The sequence below is a fragment of the Dipteris shenzhenensis genome, chromosome 3 (assembly GCF_047967505.1).
Source record: "Dipteris shenzhenensis isolate YYH24624 ecotype China chromosome 3, Dip_SZ_1.0, whole genome shotgun sequence".
Lineage (NCBI taxonomy): Eukaryota > Viridiplantae > Streptophyta > Polypodiopsida > Gleicheniales > Dipteridaceae > Dipteris > Dipteris shenzhenensis.
This window is the reverse complement of record NC_141598.1, coordinates 19,305,554-19,328,083: the sequence shown is the minus strand read 5'-3', so window position 1 is coordinate 19,328,083 and position 22,530 is coordinate 19,305,554. Positions and strand designations below refer to the sequence as shown.

Genomic DNA, 22,530 nt, shown 5'->3' with positions numbered 1-22,530 from the left:
ACAAATTTAAGGTTGTGTACCCTAACACATACTTAATATTAGCCCTAATTATCCCAAGGGGAAAAAATCCCTAAAATTGCCTCTTGGGCGAGGTGTTCGCACTAACCCACTACTAGCACTTGACAAATCCCCCCTTTAGTGATGCTGTGGATATAACAAGGTCGTAGGTCAGTCACCAAATGGAAGTAAGCCTAAAGAATTGCTAAAACTTCAAACTTTTCTTTGGGTAGAGCCTTGGCAAAAAGCTCAGCAACATTCTGATGTGTAGGACAGTAGATCGAGTTGATCTTGTCTCTCTGATATAGTGATAATGTATCTCAATGTGTTTTGTGCAGGCATGAAACACATGATTCCGTGCCACTGCAATAGGACTCTGACTGTCATTTCTTGAGCCATACACATTCTAATGTAGTATGAAGGCTACCTTGTACTGAGCTTCACATGATGAAGTCCGCAGTAGCACTCTGATTATCAGTGAGAACAAGAGTAGATGGCTGTAAACTACCATGAGGATATACCATCAATCTCTTGAGCAATACACATATACCTAGATGAATCCAGGAACATTCCCAAACTCATCCTCTAAAAACACAACATAGTGCAGTTTCAATCTCATGATAGTCACTCACAAGGTTGAAAACCATAAACTCCATCATGCATGGCAGGGACTAGCTACTATGACATTCCCACTGACGTCATCAGCGCCCAACAGTGGGTGTAGACCATAGTATAAAAATATGCTCTCACACATACAAATGCGCACACCCACACATACTTGAGCATCCATTTATACAAAGTCTTCGTACTGAGTTTCTGTCGGCACTCCGGAGGTGAAGGGCAGACTCAGCCATGATGAAGGCTAGCACTAAAGGAGAAGGCTAATCAAAAGGTAGTCCAAAATCTCTTCATTCAAGCTACAACTGCTTGTGAAGTCTAAACATTTTCATTTTAGTCTCTCCCCAACGAGCATCTAAATCTAAATCTAGCTGATAGGGCAACACACCATTTAAGATAGAAAGAATTATCACAATACCATCAATCTCTTGAGCAATACACATTCTACTGTAGTAGTGAAGCCTACCCTGTACTCAGCTTCACATAATGAAGTAGCAATAGTGGATTGTTTCTTGCTGAAATAAGAAATGCATGAGCTGCCAATTGAGCAATTGCCATTGGTGGAGTTCTAGTGTCATAATCAACAGCCTAATCTGAATCACTGAAAGCATGTAACTCGGAGTCATATCTCTGGCGTACAACAAACCAAGAGACTGAGTACCCTGTAGATATCTGAAAACATGCTTACATCATTCCGATGCTATGTCTTTATGCTGTGCGTAAACCTACTCAATTGGGATACATTAAACTAAATATCTAGATGGGTATTGCAGAGGTATGCAGGCATTCACAGCCTGATTGCATGTAATAGCATCAAATGGTTCACCTACATCATGCGTGGACAGACTTAGCCCAAGCTCCATGGGAGTATAAATGGGCTTGCAGACCTGAGCATTGAAACTTTGTAACAGTCCTTGTATATACGTGGACCGTTTTGAGAACAATGCCCTTATCTGATTGCATAAACTGAGTTCCTAGATAATAGTACAGCAGCCCCGTATTGCAGTTTTTACTTCACTTGTGCCTGTGAACATAACATTGCTACTTTATGCTGCCTCTCTTCTTAGGAAATCTTTTAAGGCATTCTAACATTCACTCCCCCCCTCTGTCTTTTCTTAGAATGTGCACTTTGTGCCCACAAATTGCTTGAAGAATTTGAAGACATCTGATTAAGGGATAAACCAACGAGAATCTGGAAAATCATCTATTGAAGGTCACAAAATACAAATGCTGTCCCAAAGATGTCTCACACAGCACTGTGTATAGGGCATATTCTGTACCATTCCATGTCTCTGCAATAACTGTAAATTCTGCCTCCAACCTCTTCCTGCGCTCATTGATATAGTGTCCAGGCTTCTTACAATAATGGATATTACCCAACTTTTTGACTGACTTGAATTATCTGAAATTTTCTTAGATGGCTGTGCTGAATTGATCCTGGACTGATGGACACAAAAATGAGGCTTGACCTTGCCTTTTACCAACAATGCCTGATCCTCATCATGCACACCAACAAACATGTTCTTTCTTGTTTGTTCCTCCTGCTATAACAGTCCTACTAACTCCTAGAGAGTAAGTGGAACTATAATACCCCTCATGGACATTTAGAGAAGTATGAAAAGGCAAAAAAGGCTTTGGCAAACAGTATTCTATAGTGGACACAACTGGTTGTCAAGTATCACCTCATCAATATTCAGCAATTGTTCTCCAAGATCCTGGATTGTAGTTATATGATCTAACATTGATTACTCTTCTGCATCTTGGCACTATCAAGTTGTCTTTTCAAGTAAGAAATCCTGGCCTCATTCCTTCCCTGATACATACTCTCCAAGGTAGCCAAGTGTTCTTGGAGATCTTAAAGGAATGGATATGATGGTATTCAGCTCCTCATTAAGAGGTGGCTAACCATCCTCCCGTTGCATGCATGCTTTTACTGTTTCATTCTCAGCTTTGAGTGTGGCAACTTGACCTTCTAAATCCTTTATAAGCGAGGCATGGTGACTGCCTTTTTCTTCAATCACCTGAGTCATATCTTCTTGCACTTGTTTCAGCTGAGTTTTCTGCTCTGCTTGCATTTCCACCTTCCATTTGTTGATATCCTTCTGCATAGAGTATCTTAGCTTGTGCATAGTTCCATCTCCCTTGGTTTCTCCGACCCTTTTTTGTAGTGACTCAATCTTGGCATCTTGTATCTTGATAATGTCCTTAGCTGCTGATATGCAGGCCTTGGCACTTGTATCATCTACTTTCTTGATATTTGCCCAATGGCACTATATTTTTGTTGTTTCTCCCTATACGTTTTCTTATCCGGTGAGTTATCCATCTCCAAAATTTGAATCCCCCAATTACAACTGTTGTATATGAGAGAACTCTACTGAAATTGAAGCTGAAGCAAAAGCTGAGAGAGATCTATCAACGTCTTTGGGAGGCCTTGCAGGTCTATGAGGCAAGATACAATAAAAAAGGTAACTCATACAAGCCACTATGGCTGAGGCAAAGGGGTCGCTAAGGCCATGCTTTGTGCCATCCTAATAATTTCAAAAAGATCAAACACTCAAAACTAGTGATTAAAGTACATATCGAGGTGCCATGTTGGCTCTTTGATGAGTGGCGAAAATATCTTATATCATTGTCTGTTGAAACGTCTCGCGCTGTGGGGGGCGGGAGCCATGGTCTCCGTGATCTCAGTATCCGATGGGCCATATCAAGAGTGACACCTCGGCTGGAATGGCCCCCTTTGAAAAGAGTTGAGATAGGCTGAACCTCCATCGTACGTGCTCTCGTCACCCTTTGTTTTGTGCGTGGTCTCTGCCTCTCTGGTTCAACAGCTCGAGAGATGATGATTGTCTTAGCGTCCATGAAGGCAAAATACGACCTATGGGACCATGATAAAATCCAATACATCTATGATAGGTGCTTTGGTCACACTCTGTGTCATGTATGTGGTCTCTACCTCGCACTCTGCAGCTCAAGACATGATGATGATGATGATGATGATGATTGTTTTTATGTCCATGAAGGCCGAATACGACCTATTGGACCATGACAAAAGCCAATATATCTATGATAGGTCATATGACCTGATTACATATGGTGTAGAACATGCTGCATGTCTAGTGGTTCACTTACATGTTTGTTTGCGAATAACGCAATCCATTTTGATAGCATACATACAATTCTATCTGCCCCTCATTATGTTTACTAAGGCAGATCTGGCTTCCTTTATGTTTGCTATCATGGAGATTTTCTGGCGTTCAAAAAATGGCAAGAAAAGTCTAAGAATTCTCTCTATGCATCGTCTCTATTCTCCAAAGATGCACGGGGTTTTGAACATACTCAATATTCAAGTGCATATACTTGCTCACAGGGGGAAAATGATGTTGCAGTTTATGCAAGGGGATCAGCCTTGGGCTTTCATGATCCGATCTCTTTTGTTGCATATTGATACTACTGCTTTTGGGCACTGGTAGCCTACACAGTGGGATTTTCTACTTGGCTCTATTCAAGGCAAGATCAGAGGCTGCCCTTTCGTCTGTCGTTTGCTTCTTGATTGGAAGCATATTTTATCCCACTTGGAATGGAATGGCAGGGATTCTTTGTTGGGAAATTCCTTGAGGGCTAAGAATATTTATTGGTCCAAAGTATTCCACCCTCCTCTGGCTATACAAGAACCCAGGAGTTCTTATTTTATATCTTTCAAAGGTATTGCTTCTGTGGCAGATGTACTTCAGGATGATGGCACTCTTTTATCTTTTTATGCCGCTGCTAGCAAGTATGGTTTGGGAGCTCATTATCGTCCTTTTGGCATAAAATTTCAGAAACGCTTCAACCTTTCTTGCCGGTACCTCATTTGGAACTTTAGGATAGGCTTGAGGATTGGACTCTCCATTCTTCCTCTTCTTCAGCTCGTCCTTTGAAGCTGTCACATATCACAATGCCTTCTCTGTATAAAGTGTTGTTACCTCCGTCTTGGGTTTTAACAGAGCCAATTCTGTTTGGCATATGGATCGCCCATCAAAGTGGTGAAGAAAGCGGCTGCGTCTCCTTTGGCATTATAAAGTCCCTCTTTGGCAACAGGTTTTCCTCTGGCAAGTCCTACTTGGCATTTTTCCATCTGGGCAGTCACTCGCGCATAGACATATTGCCTCAACTGTTTGCCACTGATGTCTACATTCTACTGAATCTGTGCCTCACATTTTTTGGCACTGTCCACATACTCGTGATTTCCTCGCTCTCATTCGTCAGGGGCTTCGAGCGAGATTTCCTACTATTACTTTTGGCAGGTTCTTCTGGTTATTTGGTTTTCATCCACCTAGACAGGGTTTTGATTTATTTTTTGTTTGGGTGCGCTACTGGGCACTTTGGACTCTATGGATGGACAGAAATCATAGAGTCTTTGGTGATCCTACTTTTCCATCTTTTGTTTTTTTCAAACGATCTCTGTAGCAATCGTTTTATGATTGCTTTCAGACTCATTTGATTGACCATGATGTATATATGGCTTATACTGAGATTTTAGGTTGAGTAGTAGTTAGTCCGCTTTTGGAGTACCTATGAATGTAATTATTTCACAGCAATAAAATATTCTTCTTACCGAGAGAGAGAGAGAGAGAGAGAGAGAGACTCTCACAAGCATGATGTTTCCTTTCCAGCCAGTTCCCCGTTTATTTATAAATCTTTCTCTTCTGGATTGGAGATTTGATCGAGGTATTCTGAGCTCTCCTTTGCGGAACTCACTACCAATAAAGCCTATAATCTTCTTCTATCGCAGCCATGGATTCATGAGCGGGGTCTTTCTATATGAAATCTTGACAAACCACTTGCTTGTGGAAGGTTTGTCTTGGCCGTATTTGGACCAATAAGTTCCTGCTTAAACATTGACTTTTCTTATGGCGATGTTTGGTTGGTGCTTTGTTAGTGGGTTCTTTCTTGGCTGCTAGCCGTATTACTTCTTCACATTGTCACATTTTCCATCTTGTTCACATCCGAGGGAGACTATACTTCATCTACTCTGGACTTGCCCAATTGCCCGTGACTTTCTTCCCAGATTGGGTACTTATCTCCATGCCCGTTTTCCTCGTATTGCTTTTGGTAGGCAGTTTTGGTTGTTGGGAGATATACCACCACCCGTGACTACACTCGGTTTCAGTTGCTGTCGGTATTTGGGCTTTATGGTGATTATATCATGCTCGTACTTCTCGGCTCTATGGACACGCTGCTATGGATGTTATCATTTTTTCTATTCCTCCTTGCGTTGCTCTCTGCAAGATGCACATTGCATGAGAGATCTTCGGTGGTCCAACTAGAAGTGCTTTTTGAGCGTTTTTAGTTCTTTTGTGCTAGTTGTTCTTCATTGGAGCAGCTTTTAGTTGCCAGTTTTTTGTACTCAATAGTAGCTGTCCCACTCGGGGACAGGTATGAATGTGAATGCTTTTTTAATGCAAATTTTCTTTCACGACAAGGTGAATGATAATAATCATAAGGCCTGCCCAAAATAAAAGATCCTAAAAAAGAAGACGAATTGGATTTGTAGCGCGGAAAAGAGGGTGGAGAGATGATGAATTGAAAGCTCATGAGAGAAAGAGGGGAGAGGGGGGAAGAGAGAGTGGCTAAAAATATGGAGGATTTGTAGAGAAGAAAATAACAAGTGGATCATAAAATAAATCATCATACTCTGAAATAAAAAATGACGGTTTTTAGCTTCTTCCCAATCGCCTTCACTTAGACCTACCTCATGGCAGGCCAAAAAATGTGTGTGTGTGTGAGAAAGAAAGAAAGAAAGAAAGTTTATTAAAGTCTTCGGAAGACCGATGGGTCTATGAGACAGTGAAAAACTTGGTACAAAACAAGCTGTGAGGGTGGAGCTACTAAACGAGCATCCACACCAATGCAGAATGCAAAAGTGCAAAATGATAGTACTAAGTACAACATAGTCATGTCAGCCACATATCAATCTCATCATCATCATCGCCAATGGAGGCATGAAATCAGAGATAGAATGCTGTCGGTTGCTCGCGGTGTGACGTCTTCTGGTCATAGCTCTGCATCTAATAAGGACCATAGTAACCCAAGTAACCCCTATCAGTCGAGCTTCGACTCTAAATAGAGAGGGGATGTCCCCAAGTGTAATATGTGCATCAATCCTCTGTCTATGTGGTCGGGTCACTAACTCTAAGTCACGATCATGCCGAGGACTCGTCTCGTGGAGGTCCATGTGATCTAGCATGAAGAACTCCGTGATAGAGCTCTGAGAAGGATCTACCAAGAAAGAAGTCCGCTCTTGTGTCCGTGATCGAAGTATCCTCTTGCGGTGCCTGACTACCTCATGGATGAAGCCCGCCAAACATCTCTAGTCTGGGTAGGAGAGGAATTGGGACAAAACCCCAAAGCTATCTCTAAAGAGGTAGTAGAAACGCCCTCAGATCTCATAGTAAACAAGGCACCTGAAGATGAAGTGCTCCTTCATCTCAACCTCCTGCATGTCACATAATGTGCAAACGCGCCTCTCCCTGGGTAGGCCCTCTGCTCTGCCGCTCTTGATATGAAGTCTATGTGAAGAAACCCGGAACTACCTAATAGAGATCCTCAATGAATGGGGTAGGTAGATCTGTGTGTATCCTGGTGGGTCAATGAAACCCTCCTCTGTGATGTGCAAGCAATGATCTCTGTAGAAGCTGAGCTTCACTGGGAGTGGAGTTCGCTTCGTCCCAACCAGGTCCGAAATGTGTGTAGCTGTAAGAGATCCTCACAGATTACCTGGTTGACCTCGTGTGACAGGAGGGGAGAAAATAGAGCGTCCATACTCTACTGGAAGAGAGGGAGTCTATCCATGTGGAGCCCTAGTCACTCAAACCATCTCTCAGTGCGTGCATACCAGCATCTCTAGTCCCCCCCTGCCGAAAGTGCCATAGAGGAGGACAATGCTAGCCAAGGTAGTCTGCTGCGCCCAGAAGTGTAATCCTTGTACTCCTTGACTCGGTACAAATAAGAGAGAGAGAGAGAGAGAGAGGGAGAGAGAGAGAGAGATGTATTAACGTCCGTGGGAGGCCTCACGGGCCTATGGGACAAAGTACGGAGTACACCAAAAGGGAAAAACTCATACAAGCCTCAATGGGCTGGAGCAAAGGGCGCACTAAGGCCCTTGCTAAGTCCTATGCTGAAATAAAGAGTGCAATAGCTCGAGCGAAAATCAAGTACAAAACATATACTATCTGAAAAAGGCTGAGGCGGAAGAGCGGATAACGCATAAAGACATGTTGGGAGCAAAATATTTCAAGATAGACAGAGAGGGAATGGAAAACAAGGGAGAGAATCCATACAAAATTGGAGGAGAGTGGCTAGAGCTATGAGCTTTTCTTACTGTTGTTGTAACATCCACAGTAGCATTCTTCTCATAATAATCCTGTATTACACAAGCATTACATTGCCGGTGGATTGGTAGGGGAAGCATTACAACATTTTCCTTATTCATTGCCCTTGTAACATGTGATCATTGCTTAAACAGGAATGTTGTTTTCTTTCATCTTGAAATATGGTTTTATGCTGCCTACAGCCCTCAAACCTTTAAAAAGCCACTTCTTTATCCTCCAAGTTTAGACAAATTTGTCATGCACTCATAACAGATTGACTTGAAATACAAAAGGTTTTGTAATCTCCAAATTATACAAACCACGATAATGGGAATTCTTTCTTGAATTTTGACACTTTGGGTTTTCTGCAGTGGCTGTAGAGAACAGCTTCCAGAGGTAGCGGTGGCATATGATGTCTTGCCAGTTGCTGCATTGTCCCACTCTCCTGTCTCTTCGTATTTACGTATTTGCCGTGTTGCCTCAAATCCATCCATAACTGGCATACATATGTCCTAATGGTTTCACAATTACACCATAACTTATATCAACATAGTAAGATATAATTCCTATGTTCAACCGTTAAGAAATGTAACACACCAATGATTGTATTTATAGAAGGCTGCACATGCATTTCGGTTTGCCCTTAACAACACATAGGTTTCAGCCAAAGAGGGTCCTAGCTGGGAAAAAAAATCTGCTAGCGAAAATCCTTTTAGACCATTTATGCATTAATATAAGTTCCAGTGGTGAAAAAGAGACACTGTTAAGCTCACCATAAAGATAAGATCATAGGTGCAGCTCTGCAAAGCTTGCAATGCCTCTGCTCCATTATTTACAACATCGAGTGACTGGCCAAGGCGCTTCATCATGGATTGGGCTATCAAGATGTTCACACAGTTATCTTCAGCTAGAAGTATCTTGGGTTTTCTCCGCATCTGCTCTGACTGAACAGAACTTCTGTACAGCCTGTTTTTTTTGGGAACTTCGTGTACATTTCTTTTATCAAGATGATCCACTTTAGACTCGTTCACAAGCGATCCTGGACATAAATCTTGTGTAATGATAGAACTGTTGACATTCGAAAATTGCTGGGCTCCCTGAGTAGAATGTTGCCCATTGGTAATGCTCACCCTACTTTCCTTGTGGGAGTGCTTCATTGCAAAATCTCTTATCATCTCATCATTGAGCGTACTTGGGTATCCACAATGAGAATACAAAGTTCTTATGCCTTCAGTGATGTCTACAACTTGCACCGTTCTGTAATCGACATTGACAAGCCATTAACAACAGCATAAATTGCATTAAACTAACTGTCTCATTTTTTGATATCATTTACTCTCACCTGTTACATTCTTGCTCATTAAATATTGTTCGGAACCATTGAGCTTCTGACTTCCGCACAGTTTTTGTTCTTATACACTTGCATGGTAAGCTGAAAGAAAATGTTGTTCCTTTGTTTTCTTTGCTGGTTACAGTCATGGTCCCACCCATTCTCTCTACCTGTACATCCACCAAAAATCTCAACAAGGCAATCTTAATAGAAACAGGAAGACTGGTAAATTAGAACTTTAGCAACAGTTTAATGGTATAGTTGTATGGGCACTTGAAGAGCTCTTCATTAGCAATAATCTAGATTCTCTTAAGTATTGGATTGTGGCACTTTAAATTCTTTTATTGGGAAAAAGCACGAACATACAGAGTGGAATGACGACATTTGGTACTCATAAATACATCAATCGTGGAGCTAATTTATCACATTTGCAAAAGAAAGGCATACCCTATGATCCCTTGCTTTTTAGTTTGACCAACTTCATCGCCAAAGGACAGGGTGATAAATTTTTATTCAATAGCAAGAGGCCGATTTCTTGCCCCCACAGATTACAAAATTTGGGTAAATCCCTCCCTTTGCAATTGAATCCATCCATTCCCAATCTCAATAGTGCAATGGGAGGGTTTGTCCACATTCTAGTATACTAGAAGCATTTTAATTTTTGAGAGGATACTCAATTTGCTCAGAGACAAACAAAGGTCAATAAGACGGGGTGGAAGGAGTGGTGGTGACAACAGAAGGGGTGGAAGAAGTTGGAGATGGCAGGAAGGAGGAAATGTGTTCCGGAGTGGATGGGGAATTGCAATTGGATGTATCGGTGGATGTATCGGTAGAGATAGAAGTTGAGAACAGAATAAAGAGAGAAGCTAAGAACTAAATAGAAAAGGATGGAACTGAAGGAGTGGTACTGGATGGCTGTAATGGAATGGATAGAGGGATAATAAGAGGGGGGTGAGCAGCCCATAGCCCCAACATGTGGGTCAATTGTGGCCAGTGCACATGCACGTCTTTTTGGCACCATACTTTTGGGGCTTTCACAAAATAAATTGAAAAATCATTTGGGTTGGAATTAGAAAGGCCAGCCAAAGTAGGTTTGTACCTCTTGTTCAAATAGTCATGATCTGGTACAGAATCAATCTGACAAACGAAGTATCTGGTCAAGAAAGCATTTGGTGTAATTTCAGAGACCACATCTGGACATTTCTAACCCCTGCGGAGTGACTTCTTCCGAAGAAGGAAATCCATGCACAGGGAGGGAGTGTAAGATGCCTTGACTGGGAGATGAGCTGTAGAAAGGCCAAGATAAACTGAGACAAATACCTTTGTTACCTCACTAGGGTATCTTTTGTCCAGCACTTGATGATGCCATCCCAATTGATGAACCCATTCGAGTGTCACTATGACCTCGACCTGTTGCCCGACTTGCAAACTTTCGAAGTTAAAGATGGGCTCTATATTTCTTCTCCTCCATGCGATGTTCCAAAGGCTGAGTTAGCACCCAGTGCAATTTTGCTGAAGAGAAAATGACAATCAGTGCATGATACCTGGCACAAGATTCACTCTGAGCAGGAACATGCAACCCTTCTCCTCCAATGACTGGAACTTCTTTCACTTTTATAAATGCTGTCTACCTTTCGAGTTGCTGTGACAATTGGGATGTAATGAGGGAGATCGCACAACTCCTATCCTGCTAAGGTTGGTGTGGCTGAACATCATGTGTGGATTTTGTAGAAACGGCACCTAAAGCTGCGTAGAGAGTTCATACTTAATAGAAGTCATGTCATTAAATTGGAGATAGCTATATCTATGAACTTGATGGATGTGGAGATGGAGATTTCAGAAGCTAACATGAACCAGGATGCTGCTGCTGTGGACAGAGCTGAACGGAGACAGGTCAAAGCTGCAGGCTATGCTACACAAGGACAATGCAGAAGAAATCACAAACTGAAGCACAAACACATGGAGGACACCTTCAAGCCACCACAACCTTCCTAGAGTCTTCTGTCTCACAGGCAAGCAGGCACTTTCCTTTTTTTGCCAAAAAGTACTTCTATTAAGTATGAAAGAAAACTGTAGAGCAAGCTCAATGTGAAAGTACATCATGTCGATATATACATGAGAGAAATCAAAGCTCAAAAAGAGCTAGCAAATGACCAGGGATGAGGCTGAAAATGCCAAGTCAACCCTGAGACAAAATCAGAGAAGAAAGGAGATCCCCTCCAAACACTGAAGAAAGTGTTCCTCCTAGCAGAGGCAGCTCTCAATGACCCCTATATGCTCGCCCAGATGGCCATCAAGGTACCTATAGTATCAGTCCAAATAATGGCCAATGTTTGAGAGGGGTGAACCTGGGATCCATCCAATGCCTCTATCATCTGGCTCTCCAAATATGCCAAGCTGCAATTCTAGCCAGAATCTCCCATGATGTGTCTACCGAAGGATGTGCAGCTCTGAAAGGAGTAAATGGGGCCAAAACGGGGAAGCAATAATAAGACCTGCAAATCCAACCTCTTCCATCTATTCCATATTCAAGTATACCTTTTATAGCCTTAAGCAAGGCATCAAATCCTCCTTGAATCTCTCCTAATCAACTCGAATCAACTCCCTAGAATCATGCTCAATCACACCAACCAAAGTCAAACCTCAAAGCTTAGATCACACTCACACACATCTCCTATCACATCACACAAACACACATACAATTTAGCACAAACCTCGACACAATTATTGCCTTTGTACTCAAATAAGGCTTATAGTCGAACACTGGTTAACCCCTACCAAGCTTCTTGTGAATCTCAGCTTCTACAAAGATCATTGTCTACAGATATCAAAGAAGAGCTACCACCCTCTAGGGATTTTGCATTATATGTTTCACCTTGAAAAGTGTGAGTCCTCAATGCAGGCAACCACAAGGGCCCACAGTTGTTCTTGTGTACTAGCTTCCACTTTGAAATCCTCTTCTCCCATTTCTATTTTCCTATGGAAAAACTTGTCGGTGATCATGTCAACAACCAAGGATGTAAACCCCAATTGTACCTTAAATTCATCAATAGACCAGTCTTGAATAGCCTTGGCAGGCCTCAACCATGGTCTGCCCAGCAAGAGTAATGACCTCACTCATCTATCGTCATATCAAGCACAACAAAGTGAGAGGGGAAGATAACCCCTCCAATCTGCATGGGAACTCCTTTGATATCTAGTAGGGGCATAATCTTCCATTGATCAGCCATTTTGAGTTAGAAATGGATTGGATTGGTGTGACTCAAACCCAAATGCGCCATGGTACTCTTAGGCATGATGTTAACTGTTGCACCTCCATCCAAGAGAACAAGCTTGAGGCTGACACCATCTATGTCTACTACTACTTGCTCACAATTGAGGGCACGGTAGGCTGTACATTGCTTCACCGTGCGTCCATCTTTACCATCCTCGTTTGAAACTTGGCCCTTGTTATGCCCTCCTGGAATGTGTTTCAGCAATGCAATACTCTGATCCTTGATTTTATAGTGACCTAGACATTCTAGATGCTGCCCAAGGGTCAAAACAGAGTCGAGGTCGAGGTCACAACATCGTCATCTCATGTAGAGTTTGATCCATCACCTTCTTCCTCTTGGCTTTTGAAGTACGATGGCCTTCTAACTTCTCCTTCCTCTTGTTGGACATACGTACGGCATGAAGAGTGGAAGGCCCACGAAGTTTTTCTTTTTGAGCCAGTGGTAGTAGAAGACAAGGACAATGTCTTCTTAGGAATGTTATCCACCAAAGGATGATTTTTGTGGAGACATCTCTTTGGGTGCACTTGTGCTAGCTTTCTGGTGAATGGGGTCTAGGTGACAATGAGACCATGGTGTGAGAGCAAGCATTTTCGAACACAACAGATTGATGATAAGAGAAACACACAAGATTGCGGCGTCATTGCTAGCTTTGAGGGAGCCAATGGAGCCATGGATGATTATTGTGGCATAATCCAATATATTATTAAGCTTGACTTTTGACGCTTCTTTGTGTATGTTTTGGATGTAAAGTGGTTTAAGGACGTGGTGGAAAGAGGCCCTAATGCAACAATTAAATGCCATGCAAGTGGCTTTGTAACTCTTAACTCCACAAAGTTTTGACAAAGTAAGAAGGACACACTAGTACTACCGCAACAATGTGAACAGGTATTGTACACACATATAAAAATACTTACTTTTAAATATTTGATACCTTCGATGCAAGGAAAATAACATGATTGTATTTGTGTTTGAATTAGATTATCTATCAACCAATGGTGGATAATAATAGGTGATGGCATGTCATACCTATTACGCCACGCTCCAAAGTGATGTATAGTACATTTACTAATATGGAGTGTATGGAGGATGATCATGGCCATGGAGGTGATGATGACCATGATACGAGAGAGGAGGATGATCATGAGATAGGAGATACAGATATTGAGGCCATTACCCATGAGGACGAGCCTATCATTGGTGACGCTGATTTGAGCACATGAGTAGCACAAGTAGTAGTGGGCTGAATGTATTTGTAGATCTCAACACTCGTTTGGATTTTGAAGTAGATAGTTTGGCAAGGGTTGATCTCATTGAGGATGAGATTGAACCGTAGCCCATCATTGATATTGGCAAAACTATTTTACATATTGTGTAATTCATATTTTTGTTAAAATTCTGTGCTTTGGCAATCATGGGCAATGTTTCGAAAGCACTGATGTACATTTATCAACCTGCACCAAAATCTCACTTTCTGTATTGGCATTGAGTTATCATTAGTAGACGTGCCACCCTTAATTTGTGACTTTGTCACTGTTCTCAATCCTGTCACTGCACCATCTGGTCAATCTCTGTTGTGCAGTGGTGGTGATTGGTGTTGGATTGTGCACAATATGGTCTTCCAAACGGCTACATACACTCATCGTAGTAGTGGTCGTAGCTCCCATATTATTAGTCTTTGAAAGTTGGGCGCTCTCCTTGGTCTTTCCCAACCTCCCTTAAAAGCACCCGATGGATCTTGTGTGTAGTACGGTCTACCCGCTTATTGGAACAAGTGGATGGTATGATAAGTAATACAGCTGAGGATAGGAGTATGGGGGTCCAACCTGATTGGGTGCTAAAGCTTGAAGCAAAGGGGGATTAGGAAGAAGACGAGGAGGAAGAGTGAAGAGGTAGAATTTCACAAAAAATACAAAATGAGGTACTAGTCAATACCTTACGTTTGGAGTAACATTCCTAGTGACTATGACTAGAACCCCTATACTTAGTGCACCACAAACCACCGGGTTTAAAAAGTTGTGGGCTCCTCATACCTTGTTCTTTCTTGCAACCCCTCTTTGATTTGTTCCAACTCCTCGAGGCGATGCCATTCCAATGCAAGGAGGCCTGCTCAAGAACTTTTATCAACAAGCCTTACTATGATGGAGAAAGGCGACATCTTTAGGTGGGGCCAAGATCTTAGCACCAAGATGTTCATTGGATGTGTACAATTCAGAGATTCTTTCCCCCGTCTTCATCATAACTCTAGACAACTCCTGGACAATCATATGTTCAAACTTTTCTTTTCTTTCTTTTTTTCATGAAAAAGACTTCTAGTAAGTAAAACCCCGCAAGAGCAAGCTCCAAGAAGAAATACATCATGCATGGCATGAACAAAAGAAACACCCAGAACACGTCAATAGAAAACCTCAGTGCAAACTGGAAAGAAACAAAGGAAGAGGCTGAAGCCTCAATCCTACTATAGACTCTGTGAAGAAGGGAGAGCCCCTCCATCCCCTAAGGAAAGTATCCCACCTGGCAGAGATTGCCCCGGACAAACCCAGCATGGTCGCCCAACTGGCCATATGTATGGTATCAATCCAAATATTGGCCAAGGTGTCAGAGGGATGGACTTGAGACACCATACAATGCCTCTATCCATCTGGCTACTCCAGAGGCCTCACATTTCACCAGGAGCTCCGAGAAGGTGGTGAGACGTCGCCATATATAGGAAAGTTCTCCTTCTTGGCCACCAATGCCAAGACTGCAGACCGCCAAATATCAATCAATGACTCTAAGCATGACTCAATCATATTGCCTGATCTTTTTTCTTCCCTAAGGAAAGAAACCCTCCTAGCACAGGCCGCTCAGGAAGACCCTTGCATGCTCATCCAAGTGGCCATCAATGTATGTATAGTATCTTTCCAAATACTAGCCAAAGTATGAGAGGGGTGGACCTAGAAATGGTCCAAGGCCTCCATGCATTTGGCTCTCCACATGTGCCACGCTGAAATGCTGGGCAGAATCTCCCAAGAGGCATCCACAAAAGCATATGTATCTCTGCAAGGTAGGGCTGGAACATCATCTGGAGGGACTCAACTAAGTGTCGCCAAATCGAGAAAGCCAATGAAGAGTCATGTCTCTCGTAAAATACCTGAAGACCTGAAAGGGAAAGCCAAGAAACTGAACCCCAGGTTATGAAGAAAGGGTGGTGGTCAAAGGTGCTGAAGATCCTAGAAATCCCTTTTCTGATAATCCTCGCCTGTCTGCAAATACCATAAGCAATGCTAAACTGATTCCACCACAGAGTAGCAACAAGGACATGTAGAGTCTGCCCCAAACCTGGATCTCCACAAGTTAACTACAATCCCACCATGGGATTTCTAGAATCTCTTCCAAAAGATTTTATGCAAATCAGCAGAAATCTGAAAATTTCTCCCAATGAGGAGCTTGGGAGGGTCTCCAGCCTCTGCAACTGATCTAGAACCTCCTGGCATTACTTACCTTCATCAATCCATTCCCACTCTCCTGGGTCCCACTACAAATACTTTATTGGGGCTCCACCATAGAGCCGCAATCTCCATGAATCCAAGGCCAAGAGAAGTGGGTCAGGGTCTAGGTACCACTGAGAATCTGAGCCATACTCCACAAAACCAATGACCCTAATAGGCTGGAATGCAAACTCTAGTAGAACATCGTCTGAAGAACTGGACAGCCTACCTCCCACCTGGGCATCAAAAACCAAGGCATCCTCATGTGATCATGGTAGAGCAATAATCTTAAGTGAAATGATCGAACCTGTGAAAGCTCCAATCCAAGTGGAACATGAACTAGGCATATCATCCGTCTCAATCCAATCCACTAGAATGGCTACATCAATCTGCTGAATCCTCCCTACCCTTTCTCTTAGATGACTTATTACTTGCATTTTACAATCCGCCACAAGCTTTTTGAAGGCTTTCCAAGATCATATAGAGGAGGCTTTCTAGCATGCATGCAAGGGAAGGGGAAGAGAGGGGGGGGGGGGTGTATGAGTATGTGTGACCCCCCCTTTCCCACCTCCTCCCTCCCTTTGCATGCATGCGCAACCTCCCCCACCCCATGCCCCCCCTATGCGATCCTCCCCCTCCCTCCCCACCCCGTGTGCCCCCCCCGGTGGGGTCGTGCATGCACGCAAGGGGGAAGGGGGGGGTCACGCATGTGCGCAAAGGGAGGGAGGGCGTGGGGGGCATGCATGCAAACCGAGGGGAAGGGGGAGGTTCACGCATGTGCGCAAAAGGGGGGGCGGGGGGGTGCGCATGCACGCAAGAAGGGGGAGGGGTCGTGCATGCGGGTAAAGGGGGGCGGAGGAGGGGGGAGGACATGTGTGCAAAAGGGGGGGAATTGCATCACTCAACCCAAGAGACCTATAAGGAACTTTTTGTGGAATAGGCTACATGGCACTACAGATACTGTGGCCAAGGTGGCTTCAGAGACGTTGATCGTCCCCACAAAAGAAGGGGGTTTCAATGTCATAGACCCAGACTTACAGTGCAGGGCATTGCTTTCCAATTTTGTGGCCAGGGGACTTTTGCATGGGCAAGAGCCTTGGAAGGATTTCTTTATTTGATGCATACAGGCATGTACCCCTTTTTCAGGTGGAGACTAGATAGGCAGCACCAGATGGATTTTTACTTCAGCCCCCCTCAAGTCTCCTTCCTCTCCTCTTATGGCTGCTATTCTGAAAGCTTGGATCAGCTTTTTCAGAGAATTACCCCAACTTTTCTCTAGGAAAAGATTGATAGGCAGCTTGTCATGTGGAATGACAGCATACTCGATGAGCATGCCAGACCACTAGGCCATTCACATTACATGCAGTGGTCTAGATATTGCCTGACATTGATCTAGATGAGGCAAGTATTTCCCAAGTTTTCATAGAGAGGAAAGCTCGAGTCACCTTACATGGGCACTCTTTCATAGAGATGGACAGGATCTACAATGGTCTAGTGAGATGGCCCTCTTCCGGTAGACTCACTTGTTTTCCGCATAAAGGTTAGTTGACTACATCATGGGATCCCCTACCTTTGCTTCTCACATGACAAATTCTTCCATCCCACTGCCACCACCTTGGCCTGACAATACCTACTTGTTCTTTAGTTCGTCCGTCCCATTCGCAACACCGAGCATATCCCATCACATAACATTACTTAGGAGATCCACTTTGACCACAAATGTGGAGCAATTACTAACAGTAACTCCAAGGACTTCTGGCGAACATTTTTAAAATAGGTCCCCATCCCCCTCATGGACCCAACCATCTAGCATACCTATGCATGCACCCTCTATGACATCCATCACCAACTGACACCAGACCTTTTACAGCTACCTCACCCTACCGCTTGTTCACTCTTCATCCCACCAACAATATCAAACACACAACCCTCAAGCTACACAATAGCCAAGCCAAAGATCATGACAGGCTATGCATTCAGTACATTGCACATGATCTTAGCACAGCTATTTAATGAAGCGGTTTGCACTAGTTTCCCTCACACTTGGATCCTTAACACCATCATTGCCAATCTGTAAGGCAAGGGACCCCATGACTCTGGAGAACTACAGGACCAATATGATCGGGCATGTCATGTCCAAGATTAAAACCTCAACACTTGTCACTCAAAAAGGTCGGCTTGTGGAGCGTGAGGGATTCAAAGTTGTTGAACAGGTAGGATTCCGAGCAGACCACGCGAATATGGACTAGATTTTCACTCCGAGAGAGATCATTGAGGAGGCCAGGGAATGAAAGCAAAGGGTCTACTACTGCTTTGGGGATTTCCGCAAGGCTTTTAAAACGGTGCCGCAAGCCCGACTACTCAAGCAAATACATGATTTAGGGTAAGTCTTGACATCATTTGACAGTTTGGACACTCTATGAGCAGATATCGGGCAGAATTAAGACGATGACTAGGTGGGCAGAGGAGATCATGAGCACCGTTGGCACCTAGTAGGGTTTTCTTTCATCACCAACCTTATTTGCCTATACATTGATGAGCTCGAGTTATTCGTCACATGACTCTAGGCAGAGTAGTCTCACCCTTGACTAGGTCTTTCATCCCAATTCTACTATATGTGAGATGACGTGGTCTTACTCTCTTGAGTCCTCAACTAAGGGTCTCCAGTGACACACCTAGACACACTTTAGACTTTCTATGAGACACATGATCTGAAGGTATTAACCTTGATGTGAATGGTAAACAATGACCAATGTAATCCTCTGTAATATAAAGCAGCATGTATAATATAACACGTGGTTAAGGTGGCAAATTTACCCAGTGCCAACCCTTTTGTGTGGATGGACCCATATGTGCATTGAATAGGGTGGTTGTTGCATATAGTACAACAGGCCGTACAAAGCCGTACCAGCCCTCGGGACTGTCACCAACTGCTGATGCTCCTGCCATCGCGCACAACAGCTCCATTCCAGCCCTTTGCTGCTCCAACTGCTCCCTTAGTTCCCACGATTTTCTGCTCCATCTGCCCGCCATGAATCTCTCCTAAATCGCACTGCCTCCTGCTATCTATGCTTCCTGCCCACGCTGCCAAACAGTCTGCCATTTCTACTCTTGCTTCCACCCCATAATTGTGCCACATCTGTCCTCAATTGCTGCAATTTCAGCAGCACACGCTGCCTATTTTCTCTGCCCGTTGCTCAGTTCTGACTCAACATACATTCTCTGCCGCATCATTTGCGGCTGCCCTTTTGCTCTCGAAACCATTTGCAGCAGCCAAACACCATTGCTCCTGTTCATTGCTGCTCCAAGTGTTGATACCATGGAACCGCGTCCTCTTGGAGAGGTCACTTCATCTTGGGAGAAAGCACTTGCTTGTATCGGTGTGAGGTTGGACAATAGATTGCTCCATCAATGAGTTCCAGGATGTTGGGCATTGGTCTTCTAGACCTCTGAGCTGTTCATGCATCCATGCTGAGACATGAGCCTCTGAGTCATGTTTGGGACGTAAAGCCATGTGAGTGCTTAGTCCGACCTCTGAACCATGCTCAAACTTCAGCCTCTGAGTTGGCATGGGAGCCATGTCTAGTTCACACATTGCACAATTTAGTAGTCCTGTCACCGTCATGTTTTGTCCTTGGTTCCATTCCAGTAGTCTCTCACATTCATGGGGGGGTGTTAGAAAATGAAGCCAAGTTGAGTCAATTTGGTGTGTTCTAGTGTGAGTTCTAGTCTAGCGTGTCCTATGGATGCCACGTATCACATTGGGAGTTATCCCATATGCATAGGTGTTCATATATGTGTGTGTGCTCTTATATAAGAGCTATACTTGTCTAGTGCCAAATCAATCAAGTATCAAGCTACAAGCTCTTTGGTCTACATGTGAGTACTTTCATTTTTGTTTATTGCTCTAGTCATTTCATTTCCATTTCATTATGTCTCTCTTTGACTATCACTTCCTCTCTCCCTAGCCTACCCCCTCTCTCTCTCCCTCTCCACCATGTGCCTTCAAGCACAACACAGCAAACTCGCCCTTGAGTTGACTCATACATGAGGACCTCTTTACTATCCAACTTAGGAGATAGACTATTACACTGACAAACGACAAGAGCTACCTAGAGGAAACCATGGACGAGAATAGAGGGGCCTAGATAAATTAATTAGGTTGAGCACCAACAATGCTTTATTATTAATTCCCTTCCTCCACAACGCCAGCCTCACCAGAGCCCGAGCCATTGTCAATCGAGATCCTCTCTTCTATCCGCAGCAAACCAATAGAGTTGGTTCCTCAAATAGCATACACAGATGGTTAGCTGACCGACTCGCCCAAATGATAGAGATCTCTCTCCCCGTCTATTTTGGTGTTTTTGGTTCTCATATTATGGACCAATCATTTGGGTAATCTCCCACAAAGACATCACACTCTCTCTATGATTGATATTCTCATCTTAGACATCAGCCTTGGGTGTGGATGCCCGCTTTAGTGGCCCCACCCCTTAGCTTTTATTGTATCTGGTTTTTCTTCCATCTTGCAGACCTTCCTTTCAAAGACATTAATTAACTTTCTTTGTTTCTTTCTCATGCATAAGGTTTCTTGACATATCTAATGGTAGTCTGTCTCGTCTTTTATCCCAATGAGCTGAGGAGAGATAAGAGAATGGGGCAGAGAAGGAGGCAAGAGACATGGGAAAGGAGGCTTATATCGCAAGTGTATAGGATAAGTTGACTGAGAAAGAGGGTGAGAAGGAATTTAGGATGGCACATGGGAGAGGAAGAGATTGAGAGAAAGTAAGAAGAGTGAGAAAGGGGATAAAAGCAAAAGAAAAGAATTCAACCCAAGGGGCGGTTATCCCCTCCACAAACAGAATATCAAGGAGATATAGCCACCAAATTTTGAACTTCCCCCCAAAAAAAAAGAAATTAAGAAGATAGCCATGAACACCTCTTCTTTGGACCTCCAAGAATGTAAACCATTGACTTGTATTGATCCACCTGAGAGATAAGCAACCTTGTACAAAGGGCCAAAAGCTGAAACATTATTGTAAGGCAGGGGCGAGTCACTCACTCCTAATGTAAAGTAAGATTTGAGAGAAATGGAGGCTATGGGTGTTATGCTCTAGCTGAGATAGCATGACCTCGGAAAGATCGGTGGGCATTTTCCCTTAGATGACCAACTTTTGTAATATTTTATGTGCGTAAATAACATGGTCAAGGGAAGTAACTGCCAAGGTCCTAGGTGAGGGTGTATTGGCATCGACTAGGTGGTTCTGAGTGCTCAGGCCTAGGTGCACCTAAATGTGTGAGAATGCCAAGGGGCAAATGTTTTAATTGTGCCCCAAGAGAGGGGTAAATGGTGTACCAAGCTAAAGGTCTAAAATGTTGACATGTGGCAAGAGGGAACCATCTAGGGAATTGTGGGCTTGTGGATAAGCATGAAGGAATGAAATTACATATCTTTGTGTTGCATGCAATCCACGAGAGAGGCTGGGAGGAAATATACGATGCTAGCGCCTGTGATTTTGTCTTACCTGTGAATCGACGAGACACAAGAGAGATTAAAGAGGAACGTATCATTTGGTATCAGAGCGGGTTTGCTGAGAAGTGACGAATAGAGTCTCGTAAGGTCTGCCTCTACACAACCTGAGGTGATGGATGACAAGTGGGCAAGGCGAGCGGAATGCATTGGCGGCTGATCTGTTGAGCGCAATTCTTTGAGCCCATCATCATCCTTCAGGTGATGATCACAGAACCGAAAGGGTAGACCTTAAATATATAAAGCTTGCAAAAATGGCGAAGGGCGTGTGACGACGAACGACGTGGGCTGAGGTTGATTCCGAAAGAGAGACGCGAATAGCTAGTTGCCTTTTTGGATCTGGGCTTTCCATCACAGGGGCTGCACATTTCCCATTGAAAGTTCGAATAGCAATGGCAGGAAGGCGAGAAAAGATTTGGTGTCGTCCAAGCAGTGGGGTGCTTCATTGTGCGGCATATACTGCGAGCTCCGAGGCAATGATTTTGGAAAGCAATAGCAAGGGGCAATTGAACTTGAGGCAGACCTCTGATGCAGTCCAAAACAATTGCTTGCGAATCCAGGGAAGAATCATGTGAGGCAGCGAAGGTCTAAAACTTATCGTTCACTGGAGCAGTAGGAACTCGGGCTGGTTGAAGGAACTCGAATTACGTGGAGCTTTCAGGGGGCAATTTTTCCTTCTGTATAAAATTTTAGTTTCCAGTTTGCAGTCGATTTATTCCTATACAGCCAAGGGAAATTCGAAGTGGGGGAAAAAAAAAAAAACTATTTTCCCTTTTGAAAGAATGGAGGCAGAGGGACAAGATTCCAGGGTAAATCCTGGTGAATCTAGAGAGCGATCCACGCAATAAGTGTCCCATCACACAACGCCTACTATGGTGGGTAGGATTTTTGTATTAGAAGATGCCTTACAACATATCATGAACAAGCAGCTTCAAGTGAACGCTGGTCAAAATGAAATTAGAGA

At 43.6% G+C, this 22,530-nt stretch overlaps 1 protein-coding gene across 2 annotated transcripts in view; it reads right to left on the bottom strand.

Moving 5' to 3' along the window:
• The window catches only part of LOC147903481 (histidine kinase 5-like), a 113,526-nt gene that overhangs the window by 1,089 nt on the left and 89,907 nt on the right, over positions 1 to 22,530 (bottom strand). The window contains exons 11-14 of one of the 2 annotated variants that reach the window (XM_087372494.1): positions 9,307 to 9,464; positions 8,738 to 9,221; positions 8,285 to 8,476; positions 7,935 to 8,017 (exon numbers count right to left, since the gene is read on the bottom strand). In XM_087372494.1, the coding sequence (XP_087228620.1) occupies positions 7,935 to 8,017; positions 8,285 to 8,476; positions 8,738 to 9,221; positions 9,307 to 9,464 (917 nt within the window). The remainder of the gene's footprint in view (positions 1 to 7,934; positions 8,018 to 8,284; positions 8,477 to 8,737; positions 9,222 to 9,306; positions 9,465 to 22,530) is intronic. The other variant, XM_087372493.1, reaches the window with a different exon arrangement.